Genomic DNA, 21,888 nt, shown 5'->3' with positions numbered 1-21,888 from the left:
AACAAAGTTAAAAAAAGTTACTAATACGCATCAATTTTTATGTGTAAACAAATAAAAAAAAAATGTTAAATATATGTGTTTTTTTATATTAAATGATATCACAATACTTGATATAAAACGACACAAATATATTATTATGTTGGGTTTAATTCTATAACAAGCAATAATATAAATATAATATTATCACAAACAATTAGTACGTAGAATTATAAATTTCTAGACTAATAATTTACTGAATCAACGAAAAACATTAACTGCATTAAAAATCTATCCAATCGAAATCTAGAATAATTATGAAAACAAAAACACTTGAATAAAATTAGAAGTTGAAAATTACGTTTTTCTTAGGGGTAGATCTGGCTGGTGTACGTGGTACCTAAATTGCTTATGTACCCGCATCCGGCAGTGCGCGCTGCAATGTCGTGCGTATCGCGCGCTTTCCTCGCCACCACCCTACTGGCCATCCTGTATTCAGGTAATTTGCTTTATTATAGGAAAATTTACCAAAACTAATTAAGTAGATATATCCTTAATTATCTAAACCAGACAGTTTGTTAAACTAAATTTTTAAGTACCTTGAAATTAAACTTTGAAATGGAAAACTAGGTATTTATACATCATTTTTTGCTCCAGTTTTAAGAACATTATATTATATGATACCTTCATTCTTATATCAAATTAATTATGTGGCATTAAGCGAACACGTTATAGAACTATTTAAAAAAAATTTAGACAAAGGCCAGAATCTCAGATTATACCAAGCTATAATATTGAATTTAGCTATTATCAATTTATTACAACTATTACTCAGTACAGTATTTACTTTGCGTATCAAATACAAACATCAAAACAGTTTCATCTCTATTTTGTTTCCATATCGATCTCTCGCCATCACAGCCTCTCACAATCGCAAATTACCGGCCCGTTACAGTTATCTAACTAAAGATAGAATTTATAATATAGAACGTTTAAATAATACTTCAATAATCGAACACAATTTAGACAGTTTTCCGTCACGAAATCGCAATGAACTTAACTCGATATACTTTAACCCAGATTACGTTATAATCCCTGGCTTTAATAATCTCTAATAGTCTCATCTCGTAGTGGAAGACATATCCTGAAACATACAAACTATATCCCCTCCATATTAATTAGTTGAAGGTCTAAAGGCATTATTCTTGTGTAAGGTGTAATCGTTTGGCTTATAAGAACTTCAAATATAATATTTGTTTGTGACTGTACTATTTTTTTGTGTGTTCAATGCTCTTTATATTTTTCAATCACGTGACATGTTCTCTTAAGGATGGTGTTCAGAAGACGAAGAACGTTTAGTTCGCGACCTTTTCCGAGGATACAATAAATTAATACGACCTGTCCAAAACATGACACAGAAAGTGGATGTGAGATTTGGTCTTGCGTTTGTACAACTCATTAACGTCGTAAGTGTTCAAATAACCTTAATTGTTTCTTAAAAGATTACAATGATACTGTTAATTTTTATTGTACGTTTCTACCAAGAATGGGGTCGATAGAAAGGACTGCAATGACAACAGCGATTTATTGTTTTCACAGAATGAGAAGAACCAAATTATGAAATCAAACGTTTGGCTCCGTTTGGTTTGGATGGATTACCAGTTGATGTGGGACGAAGCTGACTACGGCGGAATCGGCGTATTAAGATTACCGCCTGACAAGGTTTGGAAGCCAGATATAGTGCTTTTCAATAAGTAAGTATCCAAAATAATTAAAAAAACTTGTTTAACGAAAAGTCTATCTATCTACTACTTAAAATATACATGTAACCAATGCATCCAGTCAGGTGGTTATCTTAAAGCTCAATTCAGGACTATTAACAATTAAAAGACTTTGCATGTAAATGCAAACAGAAAAAAATCTTCAATTATTCCATTTGCAGCGCTGACGGAAATTACGAAGTCCGATATAAATCAAACGTGCTTATATATCCTAATGGAGAAGTACTTTGGGTACCACCAGCTATATATCAGGTAAACGTCATGGTTTACAGTGTCAACAAATAACTTTATAGAACATGAAAGACTAATTCAGAATACACGACATCACTTAATTTCAGAGCTCGTGCACGATTGACGTAACCTACTTTCCATTTGACCAGCAAACGTGTATCATGAAATTCGGATCTTGGACGTTCAATGGGGACCAAGTATCACTGGCGCTATACAACAACAAGAACTTTGTTGATCTTTCCGATTATTGGAAGTCAGGAACATGGGATATCATAGAAGTACCGGCTTATTTGAACATTTATGAAGGCAATCATCCAACTGAAACTGATATTACGTTCTACATTATAATTCGACGGAAAACATTGTTTTACACTGTAAACTTAATATTGCCGACTGTTTTAATTTCGTTTCTTTGTGTACTTGTATTTTATTTGCCAGCTGAAGCTGGTGAAAAAGTGAGTTCATTATTTGATTAATTTTCAACATAGCATAGTTTTATTTTTAATAAAAGATTAATCTCGTACTGTGTTATGACCACATTACAGGTAACTTTGGGTATCAGCATTTTACTTTCTCTGGTTGTGTTTCTGCTTCTGGTATCGAAGATTCTTCCACCGACATCACTTGTACTTCCACTTATCGCTAAATATTTATTATTCACATTCATCATGAATACTGTCAGTATTCTGGTTACGGTTATCATAATCAATTGGAACTTCAGAGGACCCAGAACTCATAGGTATTTATAATTCTAAAACGTATTCTTCATCTTTGTTTTTTTTATTAATAATTTATTTAATCTGTTTCAACAGGATGCCATTATGGATTCGAAGCGTTTTCCTGCATTATTTACCAGCTATGCTGCTTATGCGGAGACCGAGAAAAACTAGATTGCGCTGGATGATGGAAATGCCCGGAATGGGTGCCCCACCCCATGCAGCGGCACCACACGACCTCCCGAAACATATAAGGTATTAATTATTATACACATTATAGCGAATCTATCGCATCCTAATACATTTTTGCATGAAACATAGTCGACATACTAACTTCTTAGTGCGATTGGTGCTAAACAAAGCAAAATGGAGGCAATGGAGCTATCGGACCTACATCATCCAAATTGCAAAATAAACCGTGCTGCCGGCGGAGGTGAAGTTGGCGCTCTTGGAGATCTTGGTGCACTGGGCGGTCTGGGACTTGGAGGAGAAAGACGCGAATCGGAAAGTTCCGATTCACTTCTACTTTCTCCTGAAGCGGCAAAGGCTACAGAAGCGGTCGAATTCATTGCTGAACATTTACGAAATGAAGATCTTTACATTCAGGTTAGTTATTATTTAATACACTGTTTTAAACAATAAAATTGTATTAAATATTTGTTATACATATATGTAACTGTAACTATAAACGCAGAAGTAATTATTTTCAAATGATCTTTAACTTTTTAAGTTTTATTTTAATATTTTGCTTTCATTTCATTAAACTTTACAAGTATTACAAAACTATAACTAGGCTTCGCATATACCTTTTCATTTACAGACTCGCGAAGACTGGAAATACGTGGCAATGGTTATTGACAGATTACAGCTGTACATTTTCTTCATAGTCACCACAGCAGGAACGGTTGGGATACTGATGGATGCACCACATATTTTCGAATATGTTGACCAAGATCGTATTATTGAAATTTATCGAGGAAAATAATGTAGTATGCCATTCTACATCGTCAGATAGTAACAGATTAAACGAACACTATTTATTTTATATAATTAGTGACACTTACTTAATTAATTACAAGCACAAAACTGGAATTGCGCTTCCTTTATTTATTTTTCAATTATTGTCAAAGAAATGGCTTCCATAAATCTAGATAATACTAACTATAAGAAAATGTGTACCTTCCTACAGTTTTTTGAGAAATTGTCCTGAATTTATTATTTTATGAGAGTAATAATTTTATTGAAACTTAAATGACATTGTATAATAAACAGATACTTACAGTACATGACAGTACATACGTAGGTAATAGAATGTAATGGCTGTGTTTTAGGTAATATTGGAATTATAATATTATAATATATAGTAGAATAATCTATCGAATAACATATAAGTACAATTTGAATTTGTTAAATAGTTTAATTTATAAGCATAAGATATCTATTTACATTTATGCATCGACCTTATAGTGTGTATTATGTTTTTACATTTTTTCAGTTTTATAAGTCGATAATGTAACGTAGATAAATTTTAATGTTGCTTATTAGGATAATAATTATAAACAATAAAAGTATCCATATTGTATTGTAGTATTCAGTCATCAGTAGTCATGTCATTTAGATGTATGGAAATGGTAGTGCAAGGTAGAGGGGAAAGAGGTCGACCGAAGAAGACATGGATGGAGTGTGTGAATGACGATATGAGAGAGAGAGGAGTGTTGAGATGACGGCTGATAGAAGAGAATGGAAGAGAAAAATTAGCTGTGCCGACCCCACCTAGTGGGATAAGGTGGAGAAAAAGAAGAAGTAGTCATGTCATTTACCATAGTTAAAATATCATCAGGTTATAGACTAGTTGTATGCAAAGAGATAATTCTAATAATCATTCTAATAACAAAGCTGGGTTATTTGGAAATGCGAAAAATATAATATATGAGCCCATAGACACCATAACGTGCGTATTCGCCTTGTATACATAAGTTTCTAACCACGGCAGACACATTACTCAAGACAAAAAAGACGGAGCGCCATATCTATTAAACTACTAACACTTCTAATTTCTATATAGGATTGTATTAAGTTTTTTTAAGTCGGAAAACTCATAAGTAATATGTAGTGCTATAAATAAAATCATATATTTGTTGCATACATTTAGTTAAAAAATTATTGGGAATGTATAATTTGTTTATGGTTCCAAATTCAATTTTGTGTTTTTTTATTGTTGTTAGATTGGCTCGACCGTATTCCATTTTGGTGCGGAGTTTTGTTGCCTTTATTATTTAGATTAAATACAGTGCTAATTTTAGTTCTATCACATCTAGTATTGCGAACTTCATATTAGACAAAAACATCGAACAAACAGTTTTCCTTAAATTTTGTATCGCCAATTGGAGTTCGTGTTCGAAGTCACTGAAAAAGTTACACAAAACACGTGCTTGTGAGTGGTACAAATCGTTCAAAAGCGGTCGAATTGTGATGGAAGATTTGCTTTGCTATGGTAGGCCAGCAACCTCTGCAATTGAAGTTAACGTCACAAAAATGAAGAAAATAGTGGTTGAAAACTCTCATTCCAATTTAAGAGATAGCCGAACTTTCTTACGAGTCATTTCGTACCATTGTAAATAATCACAGTACCAAAAGAACTGAATTTTCTCCAAAAAGTCAATCGCATTATCGCTTAAGTCACTGGGGACATGCTCTAACGAGTAAATTCACTAAACATTTATGAAAGGCATTAGGTATTACTGGTGACGAGACATGAGTTTGACATCAAGCTAGTCAACAAGATTCGGAGTGGCGCTTTTCAACTGAACCGAAATCGAAAAAACCACGCTAAAGTCGACCAAAAAAGTCAGTCATGTTGACTGTTTTCTTTAAGTACCGCGGTGTTTTGCACTCGTAATTCAAACAAACATAAACAAAAACAATTCTTGATTTTACACAACGATAAGGCGTCTTCGCACAAAGGCATCGTTTTGAACAAATTTTTGACCAAACACTCAACAAATAGGTACCAACTAGCGACCATCTGATTCACTAGATGTGGTTACGGCAGACTTATTTTTCTTAAAACTCAAATTATCACTTCATGACACCCGTTTTTATTCGGTAGAAGACACAAAGGAGAATTCGTGGCAATTCAATTCTGGAAAAAGCGTTTAAAAAATATTTTGATGATTGAATTATTCTTTGGTGTAAATGTATCTTTTTTGAAGCATATTTTGAAGGTGATAAAATAAATTTGGATGAATAACTAACTAAATGTAACTAACATTGTTTGTAATAGTGTACTTTATTGACAGAGTAGATAAAGTTTTAAGTTATCGGCTAGTATATCGCAAAAAATATCAAATGGTAACAGAACGGATAAATAAAACACGATTCTTTGGGTTTTCGTTTATTTTTCTCTTGTCCTACAACATTGTAATTACCTGACTAATCAATAACAAAACTAGATACTTATGGATACTAAGCCGCGTTTCCATTTCCATTCCATAACTGCGCATGATGTGCGAGCTGTGTGCTTAGTGCGAGTTTCTTAACGTTCTCGATAGCGTAAAAGTTAAGCCAATTTAGTATGCAGTTGGGACAGCGCCCGTAACGGCAAACGTACGCAAACGATCCCATTCCATACAAATGAGCTAACTTTTACGCTATCGAGAACGTTAAAAAACTCGCACTAAGCAAAACAGAGCTTACGCCTCTCTCATATCACCCGCAACGAATGTCGCCATATGCCATGCCACCTATGGAAGCGGACGGTTCCCCTTGAGCCGCACGAGGCTCCCAAATAGACCATTCGAGTCCGTGAAGTCATTAAGGCACGAATCATTCGGTAACGTGGCTATAGATCGCTGTAATTGATCTACATCTGCATACATAACGAAGCTAAATAAATGAGTGTAGCGTGATGGCACAGCAGTGGAAACGCAGCTGTGTTTTAACTCCGCATTATAATACGGATAGTTTTACTAACTTTAACATTTATTTTGGGGTAGTTCGTTTTCCACTACTATATAAGTATCTGTGAACACGAAACCCTATATAATTAAAAAAACTTTTTAAAGTGAAACTTTTATTACATCGTCTCAAACTTTTTCGTCTGTGTGTTGCATGTCGCGTGACGGTCGGCCGTAGAGTAGCGATAGTGAAAGGCGCTCGTCAAAGCAGCCAATGCCAATATGGCGGCGCCTATACTTCGCAGCAGCTGACCGTGTAGTGTAGACTTTTAATCATTTGTGCCAGTGCTCCACGCTATTTTTTTTGTTTGTTTTTGTCAGTGTTTCATGTAAATGTTATTTATCAGAGTTAAATGTCTATAATGTGAAAAAAAGTTTCACTTTTACTGTGGTTTCATAAAACCACACAATACTTTTTTTTATATTTTTGTTTTTGTTCTTAATACTAAGGTACACGCACATTTTATTGAATATCCATTTCAATCCTCCTTACTTAATTTTAATCAATTGAAACAGTAAATTAACTACAGATTTCAAAATTGTTTTGAGCTTTTACGATTTTCTTCCGCAGATTAGTTTATCTACCAGTCTTGATCAAAGCAATCACATTGGAATTACATTTGAAACAATGAAAACCCGTAAAAGATTATTTAAACAATGGAATATTTTCATTTTTGTCTAGTTTAAAGAAAATACAGCACTATCTTAAATATATCATTTATATTTTGTATTTCTTAAGCTAAATAACTTATAACTATTTTATACAAAGTGAAAATTAGTAACAGATACATTTTTCTTTCATGTATCTTCTATTATCTCACACTATTCCAATGCTGTTGAGGGTATGAGAAATATTATTCTACACACAGTCTATAATATTATCACCAAAATAAAACTTTAAATTTAGTATATTATGGTAGTATCGTAGAAATTATAGTAAATTATAGTAAAAAAAAAACATTTTCAATTCAGTCGTCACCATCATCATAATTGGGTGAAGTAGATGAATATGTTGGTGAAGTTGGAGAATAGGTAGATGGTCCACCAGTGGAAGAATACGCAGGAGAGCTCGGAGAATAATTAGGAGAAGTAGGAGTAAAAGTAGGCGATGTCGGCGAATATTTTGATGATCCTGGCGAATACCGGGGAGATGAAGGTGAATAATTGTGAGATGATGGAGAATAATTAGGCGAGGAAGGCGAAGACGGCGAATACCTAGTGCTACTAGGATGTTGTGATGTAGAAGAATAGCCTGGACTAGTCGGAGAATACTGTGGACTGGTTGGAGAATATTGCTGACTTGTTGGTGAATATGTAGGACTACCTCCAGCCACAGAGGGCGAAGTAGGAGAATAATTCGGTGACGAGGGTGAATAATTTGGAGAAGACTGCGAATAGCTCGGTGATGATGGAGAATATGAGCGAGAAGTAGGTGAATATGTAGGACTCGTAGGTGAATAAACAGATCCAGAAGCGTAATTTGGAGACGAAGGCGAATAATTTGACGAAGTAGGACTGTAGACAGGACTATTTGGTGAATATCTAGGTGACGAGGGCGAATAGCCAGGGGATGTTGAATAACCTGGGCTCGTTGGAGAATACGATAGACTCGTGGGAGAATAAGAAGGACTTGATGGAGAATAGTTAGGTGAAGTTGTCGGGAAATTAGAAGTTGTTGAATAAGCCGGACTTGCTGGTGAATAGTTGGGAGATGACGGAGAGTATCTAGGAGAAGCTGGGGAGCATAATGGGGATGTGGGCGAATAACCAGGCGATGTTGGCGAGTAGCTGGGTGATGTTGGCGAGTATATTGGTGAAGTCGGGGAATAATTGGGTGAAGTTGGGGAGTAAGAAGGGCTGGCAGGTGAATAATGTGGTGATGTTGGAGTAATACTCGGGGACGCGGGAGCGTAAACAGGATTCGATGGGGAGTAAGATGGTGACGCTCCTGCGGGCGACGAGTAAGGTGAAAGCGGAGGTCCGGGAGATCCTGGTGAACCAGGTTGTGGTGACCAAGCATTACTGTATGCCGGTGAGAGTCCTGATGCGTCAGATGCGTTAGATGGCGAGAATGATGGTCCTCCAGGAGTCATACTGCTGCCAACTAAAAAAAACAAGGATTATAGTTTATTTTAAAGTATAAACTCTAAAGTTTAAAGTCGATTTTTTACATTAATTAAACTACTTCTGATCTAAACGTACACTTTCCAATTTTAGGCAACACATTTACTATGTTTTAAAAATATTTATAAATACATAAATTTCACATTTTGGATTTACCTTGACATGGAGACCACACGCTGCTTCCATATCCTGGTGTATTCTGTGTAGACCAGGGAGTCATAAGTGGTGACATAGATGGCGTTCCGACACCGAAATACATTCCCACTTCGGCGCCTCCAAGACCGCCCATTGCTTCCTTGCATTTCTCGCCATCAAGTAATAAATCGAAGCAACCTATAGATAATTAAAATAAATAATGAGAAACTAATGTTCTAATACATACTTTCCTCATGATATGTTCCAAAATATTGCAATTTGTTTTCACTTACCAGTACCCATTCTCGGCAACTGTCCCATTATAATATTTTCTGATACTCCTCTCATAGGATCCACTTCAGCATGACTGGCAGCGTCCAATAAAACATCGACGGTTTCCTCAAATGAACATCTCATAAGAGCACCAGTGTCCTGTCGGTTAATGCCGTGACGTGTGATGGCCATAAGATAACCTTTTGCTGTCATGACGTCACAAAGCAATGCCAAGTGTCGATAATTCACGTATAGACCGTAGAACTGCAAAACCGCATTCATTTCTTTTTCGACGGATTTTCGTACAGCTTCAATTCCAAGCACTTGGAATATCTCACAAATGTCGTTACTAAAAGTTCTGATTGGATCCACATCACGCTCTGAGAGCACTTTCATAAGAGATGTGCCGTCTGTTTCCAATAACCATTCTGCTATAGCTTTGAACTCTCCCTGTTCAGTTATAGTTATACGTTTCTTAGCTTCTGTCTGTGGTAAATGCATATATACTTTTGCAATAGCCTCAATGCCTTGCAAAGTCATATCAGACAGCATGTTTGCTTCTATACATCTTAAGAACATGTCATCTTCCATTTTGTCTACTGTCTCTTCATCATGATCTTGGAATTTACTTTCTTCATTATTCATGATTCTAATTCGCAAAACTAACTTTTCAGCATTGTCATCATTGAAGATACAATTGAGATCATCACCAAAACCAGCATTAATTTTCTCAGCAATCTGTTCCATTGTTAATTTCTTGTCGGTCATTCTCTTACGGTCCAGTTCAATACGCAATAACCAAGGCGAAATTTTCGCAGGATCAAAGTCAGGCATTTCGTAGTAAACATTGACAAATTCTTGATCCTCTGCAATAACAGTATTCTGAGGATCAGGGTCATAATAAATAGCCGTGTTAGCAGTAACTTTACGTAAAGTGGTATGTTCTAATCTACAGAGAACGTTTTTGGCTTTTTCGGCATCTCTGGCTGCTCCACCAGTCAAAAATACAGTTAGAGAAGGAGCCTTTGGTTTCTTAGAAATGTTGATGATTTCCTTCAGACGAGGCACACCAAGTGTTACATTTTTGGATGATACACCAGCAAAATGGAAGGTATTCAATGTCATCTGAGTAGCTGGCTCACCAAGTGATTGAGCAGCTAAAGCACCTACCATTTCACCTGGATTTACTTGTGCTTGCTGGAATCTTGCCTCTATTTCCCCGATAAGCCATTCAAATGCTACACTAGATAATCTATGTTCTTCAGATACAAATTTTGTACAAAGTGTTGATCTCACTAAACATTGGAAAAGTAATGTAGCATTCTCATTGGCTTGCTTAGACAAACGATCATCACCAGCTACAATGACACACTTCTTTAGAAGGTCTGATACACCTTTTATAACTTTGATAGGGCTTAAGTCTGTTGGTATTCTCTTGTTTATGTGGAATGTTTTCTGAGCATTCCAAATCATTCTCTTGAAATTACATGGCAATACAACCTTAGATTCTCCCGTTGGGAAAATCTGACGTAATGTTTCTCTGTCTTTAGAAAGTTGTTCCCACTCACTTTCAAGGTCAGCTATGACACTTCCAGATTCTGTTAGCTCCCTGACTATGTCTTCACTGAAAATTCTCTTCAGATATCTCTCATTTGAAGAGTCAAATTTGAATTTCTTTTCAAATGCCTTATTTGACAATTTAACAGTTGGCAGGTTCTGGAATTCCACTGTCTCTCCTGCGAGACCGTCCTCACCATACCTCAATTGAATAAGTTGTCCAACAGAGTTTCTAACTGTACCATCATAGTGGACCATTACAGACTCCATGGCTTTAATGAGACGCCGTTGAATGTATCCAGTTTCCGCAGTTTTTACAGCAGTATCAATTAAACCTTCACGTCCACCCATGGCGTGAAAATAGAATTCTGAAGGAGTCAGACCAGCTAGATAAGAGTTTTCAACAAAGCCTCTGGATTCAGGACCATAATCATCTTTAATAAAGTGGGGTAAGGTGCGTTTTCTAAACCCAAATGGGATTCGTTTTCCTTCAACATTCTGTTGGCCTACACAAGCAATGACTTGTGAAATATTAATGTTTGAACCTTTCGAGCCAGCAACTACCATAGCTTTGAGATTATTGTATTCTGTTAATGATTTCTTAGCAGATCCACCTGTTTTATCACGAGCATCATTGAGGATACGGTTCACTTGATTTTCAAAGGTCTGCCTTAGTGTATTACCAGGTGTGGGTTCCAATTCCATATTGTGGGCTTTCTGAATGACTTCTATTACATCATCTTTAGCTTTTACAATTGCACGCTGAATTTCCTGATATGTCTGTGGATCAGCAATAGTGTCACCAATACCAATTGAGTGACCTTCCAACAGAAGCCAGTTATTAATGACAGTCTGAATGTTACCATAGAATCGTCCAGCAGTTTCATGGCCTAATTCCAACATGCAAATATGCAACAGAGAGCCAGCAGATGCACCAAGCGACTTTTTACACAAAATACCCATTAATAGTTCTCCATGTTCTACAACAACTTTGGTATCTCCTGGAGAAATCCACTTGTAAGGACCATCATCTTCTTCATCAGGATGAGTAGAGTGAGTTCGAATCATATTAACAGGACCAGGTATTATTAAAGTGAATATTTGTTTACCTGTCCATAAAGGCTGTGGTTTCAAAATGCAAGGTTGAGGAATTTTACCATCCCATGTAGGTAAAAACATAAGAAGATTCATTACTTGTTCTTTTGTTAAAAAAACATCTCTCTTAGTCATTTTTCTAACGGCAGTCAATGTGTCCTGCACAATACCCATTACAGGTTTATTAGCCTGTGGAGTTATAATTTGTCTAGGTGTTATATGAATATTTTCAACTTCAGCCCTTGTTTCCATTGATTGAGGAACATGCAAATTCATTTCATCTCCATCAAAATCAGCATTGTAAGGTGATGTGCAACTCAAATTCATACGAAACGTTGACCAAGGAAGTACCTTAACTCTGTGACCCATCATACTCATTTTGTGAAGAGTTGGTTGACGATTAAATATAACAAGGTCATCATCTCTTAGATGTCTTTCTACTTTGTAACCATAGAGTAAATGTAAATCTGAAGATTTAGGATGGAATCTTAAATCAATTCTTTCTCCGTTTTCTCTTACAATGTACTTTGCCCCAGGGTATTGTGCATTTCCTCTGCGGACAAGTTCTTGCATTCTATCAAGATTAAATGGAGTCACCAACTCTGGGAATGTCATATTTTGAGCAATTGATCTGGGAACCCCAACTTGATCTATACGTAAATTTGGATCAGGTGTGATTACTGTCCTAGCTGAGAAGTCAACACGTTTCCCCATTAGATTTCCTCGAATTCTTCCTTCTTTTCCTTTTAATCTGGCTTTGAGAGCCTTTAAGGGCTTCCCAGATTTCTGCATAGCCCTAAAAAAGCATTTAATATTATATTTTTTTAAATGGAAATTTTGTTTATTTTAAAATGCTTTTACTTAAACGTTGCATAAAAAATTACAATTTACTTTTACTTACTTGGGCATACCAGGCATGTCATTGTCAACAAAAGTAGCAACATGAAATTGTAACATTCTTATATTTTCTGCAAGGACATGAGCAGCAGCTCCAGACTGCTCATTTTTTTCCAAGTCATTGTTAGCTTTTATTATATCAGCTAGCTTGTGGGTTAAGTCATCTTGATTTTTGGCAGAGCCAAACATAACAACAGCTGGACGAACAGACAATGGAGGGACAGGCAAAACCGTCACGATCATCCAATCTGGTCTTGCAAAATTTGGATCCATACCCAAAATAAATGAATCTTCATCTGTAAATGGTTTATAAAATTAGAACATAGTCAATAAATAGAGTGGGATTACTTTGGGTTAGTTTCACCTGGATTTAACCTGGTTGTTAAGGTATCTTAGAAATGACCATATGAATGCCCTTGCTTTCATTGAAACATGAGGCTGAATTGTCAGGAAGGGTGTGAACTAAGTTTTTTATTTACACAATCAGTTATGTTCAAAGCAGATAAGAAAAAATCCTTCTAATAGTTGGTTCACTATCTAACATACTTCCTGACAAAATAGATGTTGCTTAATAGAGATGCTAGCCCACTCTTCCTAACCAATTTTCAAAATATATTCACTCTCATTTTAAACTACTTTTAAACCTGACTGTTTGAAATCAGGTTTAAAAGTAGTTTAAAATTTCACAAAGATTATTTTCCATGCAAATAACAGTGAACAAAATCAATCATAGTCAATATACCTACAGTATTGTGTTACATTATACAAAAAAATAGATGGGATAGGGTACACATAATTACCACCAGTAATATAGATGTTAATAAAATCTGCTGGTTCATGTTAATAATTTCTTAAGCACAGAATGAAAGAATAACACTTTATTTTATACATGTTGACCTACATATTGCATGTAGAATAACACTATTTTTTCAATGTGGAAGTATGGTATTCATGTTTTTGTGAGTCATAGACTATTAAATCTACTTATACCTAGTCAGGTCATAAATTCTGTCACATGTTTAATGTAAAATAATTGAAACAAGTTTATTCATTATGTAACCATTCATATACCAAAATGAACTTAACAAAACATAGATTCTTATGACACTAAAGTTTATTCAAAATGACCTCCGTGATTTTGAATACAGGCCTTCAATCTGCGCGGCCAGTCGTCTATCGCAGCACGAACGAGGTCCATGTCAATATCGGCGGCTGCCTTAATCAAGGATGTCTTGAGTGACTCCAAATTGGGATGAGGCTTTGAGCACGCCTTTTCCTCCAAGTGTTGCCATATCTTGTAATCTAACGGATTCAAATATGGACTGGAGGAAGGCCAGTCTTCGTGCCGGATGAAGTCGATTTCACGCGCCGCCAGCCAGTCTTGTGTGCTCTTCGCTCTATGAGCTGGCGCCGAATCTTGTTGGAATACCCAGTGCCTGTTATTGAATATGGTATGAGAAACAGGTTCCACAAGGTTCGTCAGGACTGTATTTTGATACACAACTGCATTCGTTTTTACACCTTTCTCACAAAAATGTACCTCTGTTAAGCCCCAATAAGAAACTCCCAACCATACCATGAGCGAGGATGGAAAATGACCTCGTTGGACACGCGGAATACGGTTGCTCGCTTCTTCACTACTGTGTGCGTACACCTTATCATTTTGTTTGTTGTAGCTCTCTTCTACGGTAAAAATTTTTTCATCCGAAAAAAGAATTTCCCGATATTTTTTTCCCGCGTACCGCTTCAACAAAGCGCGGCATCTCTTCAGTCTCAGGTCCATTAGACGAGCATTCAAACGATGTCCTGTTTTTCTTCGATATGCCCGAAGCCCTAAGTCTTCATTTAACACCCTTTTCACCGTGGTTCTGCTTAGCCCCATCTGAAGGGCCAACAGTTTCTGCTTACGTTTGGGATTTCTTTGAATTCGCGCCTTCACAGCTTTTATCACTGCTGGAGTCCTAACAGACCGAGGGCAACCACTTCTTGACCTGTCATCTACACTAGTCTTCTTCATTGTATCGTTTGATGGTACGATAAACGAATCTTTTGGTTATATTCAAATTTCTCAGTATGTTAAAAATTTGAATTGGCGCGTAACCGCAACGACGCAACGCAATAACTGCAACACGGTCTTCTTTAAGCGTCCACTCCATATTTAAAAATGAGTAAAATTCTAAAAGTATACATTTTTATTTTCATGAACAATTCGAAATTCGAATTCAATAAACTTTTTTGTGGCCAGCATTCTAAAAGAAAAGTTTTTACTGTGTGACAATACTTATGACCTGACTAGGTATGTTTAAATCTCTAGTTCATTATTTTCAATTTATTATTTTTGATATTCCAATAACTTTAGTTTTCATGGAAACCGTTGTCTGTGGTTATGTGTGATTAAACATGATGAAACCATTAAAGGTAGTTTTAATTATTTTATTAATTGACATGTATTAAGTATCTAAAACAATACTCAATCCACCACTGCGTTAGCAAAAGCTTTCAAAATTAGCATCAAAACAATACTTTCCCAATTGGCAAGGTAAAATCTCGATAGGTGTGTGCTACACTAACTGAATGCTCTATAGTGTGATGAACGTGGTAAGGTGTGCCTTCTTTGCTTAACAGACAGAAGCGAACACACTTGCAATGAAAAATGAATTTTTTTTTAATAATACTAAGCGGACATCACATTTGTTAGACCCTGGATAAGCACGTAAGCAATGCCTAAAACAAAAACTTAGCCCTAAAAAATTCAATACTTAACAGACAGTACCAAATGCCTTTGAAATTTCTTGGATTCCACACTTTTTTTTTTTTTTTTTTTTTTCTTAGATATGTGGACGATCTCACAGCCCACCTGGTGTTAAGTGGTTACTGGAGCCCATAGACATCTACAACGTAAATGCGCCACACACCTTGAGATATCGTTCTAAGGTCTCAGTATAGTCACAACGGCTGCCCCACCCTTCAAACCGAAACGCATTACTGCTTCACGGCAGAAATAGGCGGGGCGGTGGTACCTACCCGTGCGGACTCACAAGAGGTCCTACCACCAGTAATTACGCAAATTATAATTTTGGCGGGTTTGATTTTTATTGCATGATGTTATTCCTTCACCGTGGAAGTCAATCGTGAACATTTGTTGAGTACGTATTTCATTAGAAAAATTGGTACCCGCCAGCGGGATTCAGACATAGGTGCATTGCTCGATACGAATGTACCGGACGTCTTATCCTTTAGGCCACGACGACTTCAAGCCACACCAGACTTCTTCAAGAAGGCCATTAAAAAATTATCCCTAGCATCAATACCATGAGTGCATATTTTAATTAACAGACATATAAAAGTTTATAGTATTCTGTAAACTGAACAGCAACTTCATATATAGTATAGACTAAAGATAGACCTTATATAAAACACAGCATTAGCTTAGAAAATCATCTGTGATACTTCATAAATAATAATAAAACAAGATTATTTTAATTTGCTAGTAAAATTTTACACATCATACCTGTTATATGTTTCAAAATTTCCCATACTCTTTCTGCCGAGACAAAAATTTTCTTTTCTTGTGTATCTTCATTAGCATGTTTCCACTCAGCTGTGAGCTCTAGACCTTGTCGTCTAATAGAGGGTTGATAATGCCCACAACCACCATGACCAGACCCTCTTTTACCTTCTTCACCTTCTTTCCCAATATCCATGTCTTCACCACCTTCACATATATTTTTTCCTTTGCACAGATCATAAACATAGGTCAACCGTTTGCGGGGTTGGCCCTTGGATTTCATTATAACTTCTTTTATCTTTGGATTTGTCTAAACAACAAATTTAACCAAGTCATCTACATGTAATTCTAAAATATTAAACAAATGTAATTGTTGATAGTAAAATGGTGATACTTACAGGGCTGACAAGCAGCTTTGAACAATAAAAGCATACACATCTGAGTATTTTTATTGTTTTTGTTATGAAACCAATATGGAAAACTGGTTTAGCTAAATCAATGTGCCCAAAGTGTCCTGGACATTCTGTCATATTCCCAGCACACGTTTGACACCGTGAGCTTCTGTCAATTACCCCTTGTCGAGGATCCATAAGACCGCCAAGCTTCGGTCTTCCACCTTCCATGGTCTCCGGGAATCGAATCCCTCCCTCAGTAACTGACATGCGTCGCTGTAAATCATAATTTTTACATCTATATCAAATCAAAATAGAAAGTGAACAGACGCAGTTTCAAAGTAATCCAACGTTAATAGTGTTGTTTTTTCAAGTATTTATCACTGTGATGACCGTTCTGTTTTGGTAAGCCTTTATCAATTTTCGTAGCTGATGATCTTCATCATGTCGCTGTTGTGTAGCACAATACCTAATCAACTAAATCAATGTAGGGGCGCAACGCAGACTCACTATTCTACTATAGGCACTTCCTAAATCAAGTAAATGTTTCTAATATGACTGATTTGTTGGTAAATAAAACCACGCAATAACTTACAATTTCATCTGGGGATAGTATTCCAAACTGTACTCTTTTTACTTGACGCAAAGGCGCCTTAGAATCATTCGCCGTCGCCATCTTGACGGCAAATGTGAACCATAGTGGTTTATTTTTTTTAGGGTCGTTTCCTTTTTTTATTTATCCACTTGATTAACAAAAGGAACACAGTCCATACAGTCAAATATTTAGTTTAGAACGGAAATAAGTGCTCTAATTTAGACGAAACATGAAATTATATTTCATTGATGCTATTATATTCAAGATATTATAGATCAACATATATTCAAGATGCTATTGCATCTTAGTAATTTAAATGTTATTTAGAAAAACCCAGTAATTTGCGTCCAGAGTAGTTGTTCTATTTTATAGAACTGATCTCGCATAACTACAGAATATGTAATACTTAATGTATGGCAGCCCATCATTTTTATGAATTTAAAGACTCAACGGCTCTTTAAAAATTATAATGCATCGGTCAGTGTCACCGATCAGTACATCATGGTAGTTTTCCAATTACAGCACTAGAGCGCATTATGCGGCATAATGCTCAACGTTGAATGTTCCAACTACAGCAACGCTTCGCACAATCGAGCACTCTCAAAAGTACTGCCTGTCATCAGATATTTTATTAATAGCTCAAATAACTCATTTGTTTCATTATCATATATATTTTCAATAAATATATCACTTGATAATGAAATAATTGATTGATTTGAACTCGGAGCACTCGATAAATCATCGTCATCACTATCATCTGGATAAGATGATTCAATTAAAGAGTATATACTTTTCTTGGATCTCATTTAAAAAAAATTACGTAAAAAACGTAAAAAAATGGTAATGAAATAATCAAAATCCAAATTACTTAAAATAACCGTAAATAGTTTTCAACCAATTATTATTGTTTACCACAATAGTTATACATTAATGAGGTTGCTAACTCCATGAATTTTTTTCAACACTGCCTTAAAGGCTTATTACACTTGGCTAAATTTAGTCGACTAAATTCAGTCGCTACTGAATTCAGTGAAGTGTAATAGCATTCAGTAAGTTAGCCTACTAAGTTCAGTGGCAAGGATGGTTTCTGACTGACTAAATCATTTAGAAGCCTAATTAGAAACGCATTTAGGAAGGTGTAATCGCATTTAGTTACTTACCGCTTTCAGTTGTCCCATAGCTCTCAGTGCGTGAGGACGTTTTAGTTTGTTTTTTACTCCCGAATAAAAAAAGTATTTATTTCAGTCACCTTTATTTAATGTGCCAGACATTTATAAATAGCCCGACATGTTTCAGGGACAATTTTTGTCAGCAGGGGTTGGGATATTAAAGAACTAAATTTTAAATCTTGATACGAATTTCCTGTTGCAAGAAATCCTAATGTTAACCAATCTTTCTTTTGGACTTGTACTATCTCGTAGAATAGTATCCTGCTTCTGAATAAACGGTGTCACCAGGTTTAACATTAGGTCAAACGATCTCGAATCCATTCGTGGATAATTTCTGAAGTCTGCTGGTTCTAAATCACTCATAATCTTCATATTTGCTAACTTTCCGCGCAGCAATAAATATTTCTTTACCCGTATTCTTCTTTTTTCTATTCTTTTTTTTCGTTTCAATTGAGCCGACAGCGAGGGCTACACCAAGGCCATTTTTTTGTTGTCTAGACAATACTGGGGCCATCCTCTTACACACACGACACGTCCTACTTCGTCGCGTTTAAATTAACAATTGATTCAGTAACTGAATTTAGAACAGTGTAATCAGAAGCTTCTAAATTTGCTTCTGAATTCAGTCGACTAAAGAACAATGGCAATTTTTTACCTGAATGTTTTAAAAGGCGTCTTAGATTAAGACATAAACGAAACTTCATCATTTTATTTGCTCGTTTTTTATACGATGTTAGATTTACGTGGCAAAGCCACGAAAAAATGATAATTTAATAAGCTTTTAATCCGATTTTTGTGTACTTCCGGTTTAATACATTTGTAAAGGATGGCATTTATACTATTGGCACAAAAAAGCAATATTTTTTGATAATGAATAATATTCATAAAGTATTTAAAATGAAAATAATAATATTAATTATCCTTTGTTACAATTAGTACTTAATCAAATAACTAAATATGTAATAGTAATGGCAGCACTGCAGATGACAATGATTTTAGCAGTATGACAACTGATATAATGAGGTGAATGAAGTTAGCCCCTCAAAAAAATTTTTTTTTCCTATTTTATACTTATTTTCTGTTAATTCGTTTGTTCATCATTTGTTCATGATTGTTCACTGTTAATAATTGTTTGTTCTGCATTTATTTATTTTAAAAAAATATTTAAAAATATACCTACAAGTTAGCCCCTCTAATGCAATTTTTAATATTTTTTCATCCTTAATGACTCGTAAATATTCATTTTCGATTGTTCTTACATAAAACACGTTTGTTCTCTTTCGAAATTACTCGTTTTTTGTTTAATTTACTATTTTTATTAGTTGAATAAATGTATGCAAAATATGTGTACTGCGCATGCGTCAACTATAATGCCTAAACTTTCTACGCGGTTTTAATCGTGAAAAAAAAAACAAATATAAATTCTGAAGGAGCAATTAATTGGTATACAGTTTAATTAAAAAATAAATAAATGAAATAATGTGCATTGGCGTTAAGTTAGACCAAATACATTTTTTCCATCCTCTTACCTATCGTATTAAAATGTTATTTTACTAATGTTAGGAATATAATTTCGACTGTGTAAAAAAGTTATTATAATGTATACCTATATTATCTCTTGAAAGATAAATAATGAACATATTTACTTATTTGTTTATATTACCTATGTGAACTCCCTATCTTTTTTATACCTTCATAACGATAAGTAGGAGGATGGAAAAAATGTATTTGGTCTAACTTAACGCCAATGCACATTATTTCATTTTTTTTTTTTTTTTTAATTAAACTGTATACCAATTAATTTCTCCTTCAGGATTTATATTTGTTTTTTTTTCACGATTAAAACCGCGTAGAAAGTTTAGGCATTATAGTTGACGCATGCGCAGTACACATATTTTGCATACATTTATTCAACTAATAAAAATAGTAAATTAAACAAAAAACGAGTAATTTCGAAAGAGAACAAACGTGTTTTATATAAGAACAATCGAAAATGAATATTTACGAGTCATTAAGGATGAAAAAATATTAAAAATTGCATTAGAGGGGCTAACTTGTAGGTATATTTTTAAATATTTTTTAAAAATAAATAAATGCAGAACAAACAATTATTAACAGTGAACAATCATGAACAAATGATGAACAAACGAATTAATAGAAAATAAGTATAAAATAGGAAAAAAAAATTTTTTTGAGGGGCTAACTTCATTCACCTGATATAATGCGCATGATTATGCCCGTCCATAAGGCTCGTGAGTGGAAGAGAGAGCGAAATACTCGCTTCACCGCTCCGATTTTTTATGACCCAAACTGCACGGACAAAATAATTCTACTATAGTAAATTAGCTTTGTAAGCCTTCGTTTGTCGCAAATATGTGACTAATTCCTTCAAAATGTTAAAAGTACCTATCTCTGACACACATTTTTACACATTTACAAAGACGAAAGTACAAGCTATATAATATGTAAATGTACTTACCTAGGTAGCTCTGCAATTGCTAAGGGTACCTACTCGAGTACTATTAGAGGTGTATCCTTGGTTCATCTATGATAATGAAATTAAAAATGTTATTTATACATATCGTTTACCTATTTTTTCAATTTGTTAAAGTCCGTGCCTACAAAAATCAGAGACATCTATTTATTGATAGATAACCTCAAATTATAAAGTAAACACGTTGATATCTTTTTTTTGTGACTTTCTAATACCAAAAATATTTCTGATTAAGTTTAAGCTATGTTATTCCTATCGTTTTAGTATTTTTTTGTTTCAAGACGCCTTAAATAGATATCAGGTAAAATGTTGTATAGAAAGCTGTCATTGTTCTTTAGCCAAGTGTAATAAAGTTTTTAGCGCACTCTGCTGATGCATTTGAAAACTAATTCACGTTCCAATTAAGCTTCAAAATTATTCGGCATTGTGTGCCACTGAGTCGCATTAGGCTCTGTAATTGGAAAACTACCCATGCAATCGCAATTTTAGTGCATTATGAGGTCAAGTTTACCACAAGACACTCTGGGCTTAAAATCACTATTTATTTCGGCAATCACTTTAAACTAGACGTAATAAAAATAAATTTAAGTCTAATAGGCACGATTTAAGACAGTGGAATTATAAAAGAGCTAAATAGCAATTCTGGTTTCAACCCATTGCAGAATTTTTTCCATGAGTGAGTGTGACTCATGAATAAGCTCACGGCTCATTCGCTTTTAAGTGGTTACCAGAATCCACATAGACATCAAAACATGAATGCAACTCTATTTGGAATCTCTGGGCTTACGGAGGCTCATCGGATTTTTTCTGTTTTGTACGGTATGTTCCATGGCAAATGATCTGAGTATTTTTTGAGATGATCAACCACCGGAGTATAGTTCATCCACACTTTCATTCACAGTGTGCTTCGATAATTTTTTTGGACTTGGCTGTCTTCGTGGTATTTTTGGTGTCCATGGGCGACGGTGATTTCTTACCAACAATTTGGC

The 21,888-nt window shown here is 35.1% G+C and overlaps 2 protein-coding genes across 3 annotated transcripts; one reads left to right on the top strand and one right to left on the bottom strand.

Moving 5' to 3' along the window:
• Positions 1-336: 336 nt before the first annotated feature.
• Positions 337-4,284, top strand: nAChRbeta1 (nicotinic acetylcholine receptor beta1). Of its 2 annotated transcripts, none has more exons than XM_028181179.2 (9): positions 337-475; positions 1,306-1,442; positions 1,576-1,730; positions 1,919-2,009; positions 2,096-2,443; positions 2,534-2,727; positions 2,801-2,959; positions 3,046-3,310; positions 3,525-4,284. In XM_028181179.2, the coding sequence occupies exons 1-9, from the start codon at positions 388-390 to the stop codon at positions 3,687-3,689; spliced, it is 1,602 nt and encodes a 533-aa protein (XP_028036980.1). In that variant the 5' UTR covers positions 337-387; the 3' UTR covers positions 3,690-4,284. The 2 variants fall into 2 exon arrangements, with proteins under 2 accessions (XP_028036980.1, XP_028036988.2); XM_028181187.2 differs by having other exon boundaries at positions 3,067-3,310; positions 3,525-3,822.
• Positions 4,285-7,363: 3,079 nt separating this feature from the next.
• On the bottom strand, positions 7,364-17,393 carry RpII215 (RNA polymerase II subunit RpII215). The gene is made up of 7 exons (XM_028183573.2): positions 17,237-17,393; positions 16,648-16,917; positions 16,253-16,559; positions 12,746-13,037; positions 9,213-12,640; positions 8,941-9,117; positions 7,364-8,764 (listed from the first exon to the last, which is right to left on the bottom strand). Exons 1-7 carry the CDS (start codon positions 17,315-17,317, stop codon positions 7,629-7,631), a joined length of 5,691 nt encoding a protein of 1,896 aa, XP_028039374.2. The 5' UTR covers positions 17,318-17,393; the 3' UTR covers positions 7,364-7,628.
• Positions 17,394-21,888: the final 4,495 nt, after the last annotated feature.

Source organism: Bombyx mandarina, chromosome 05 (assembly GCF_030267445.1).
Source record: "Bombyx mandarina strain Sakado chromosome 05, ASM3026744v2".
NCBI lineage: Eukaryota > Metazoa > Arthropoda > Insecta > Lepidoptera > Bombycidae > Bombyx > Bombyx mandarina.
Note: the sequence above shows the minus strand (reverse complement) of the source record. Positions and strands in the feature narration are given on the sequence as shown.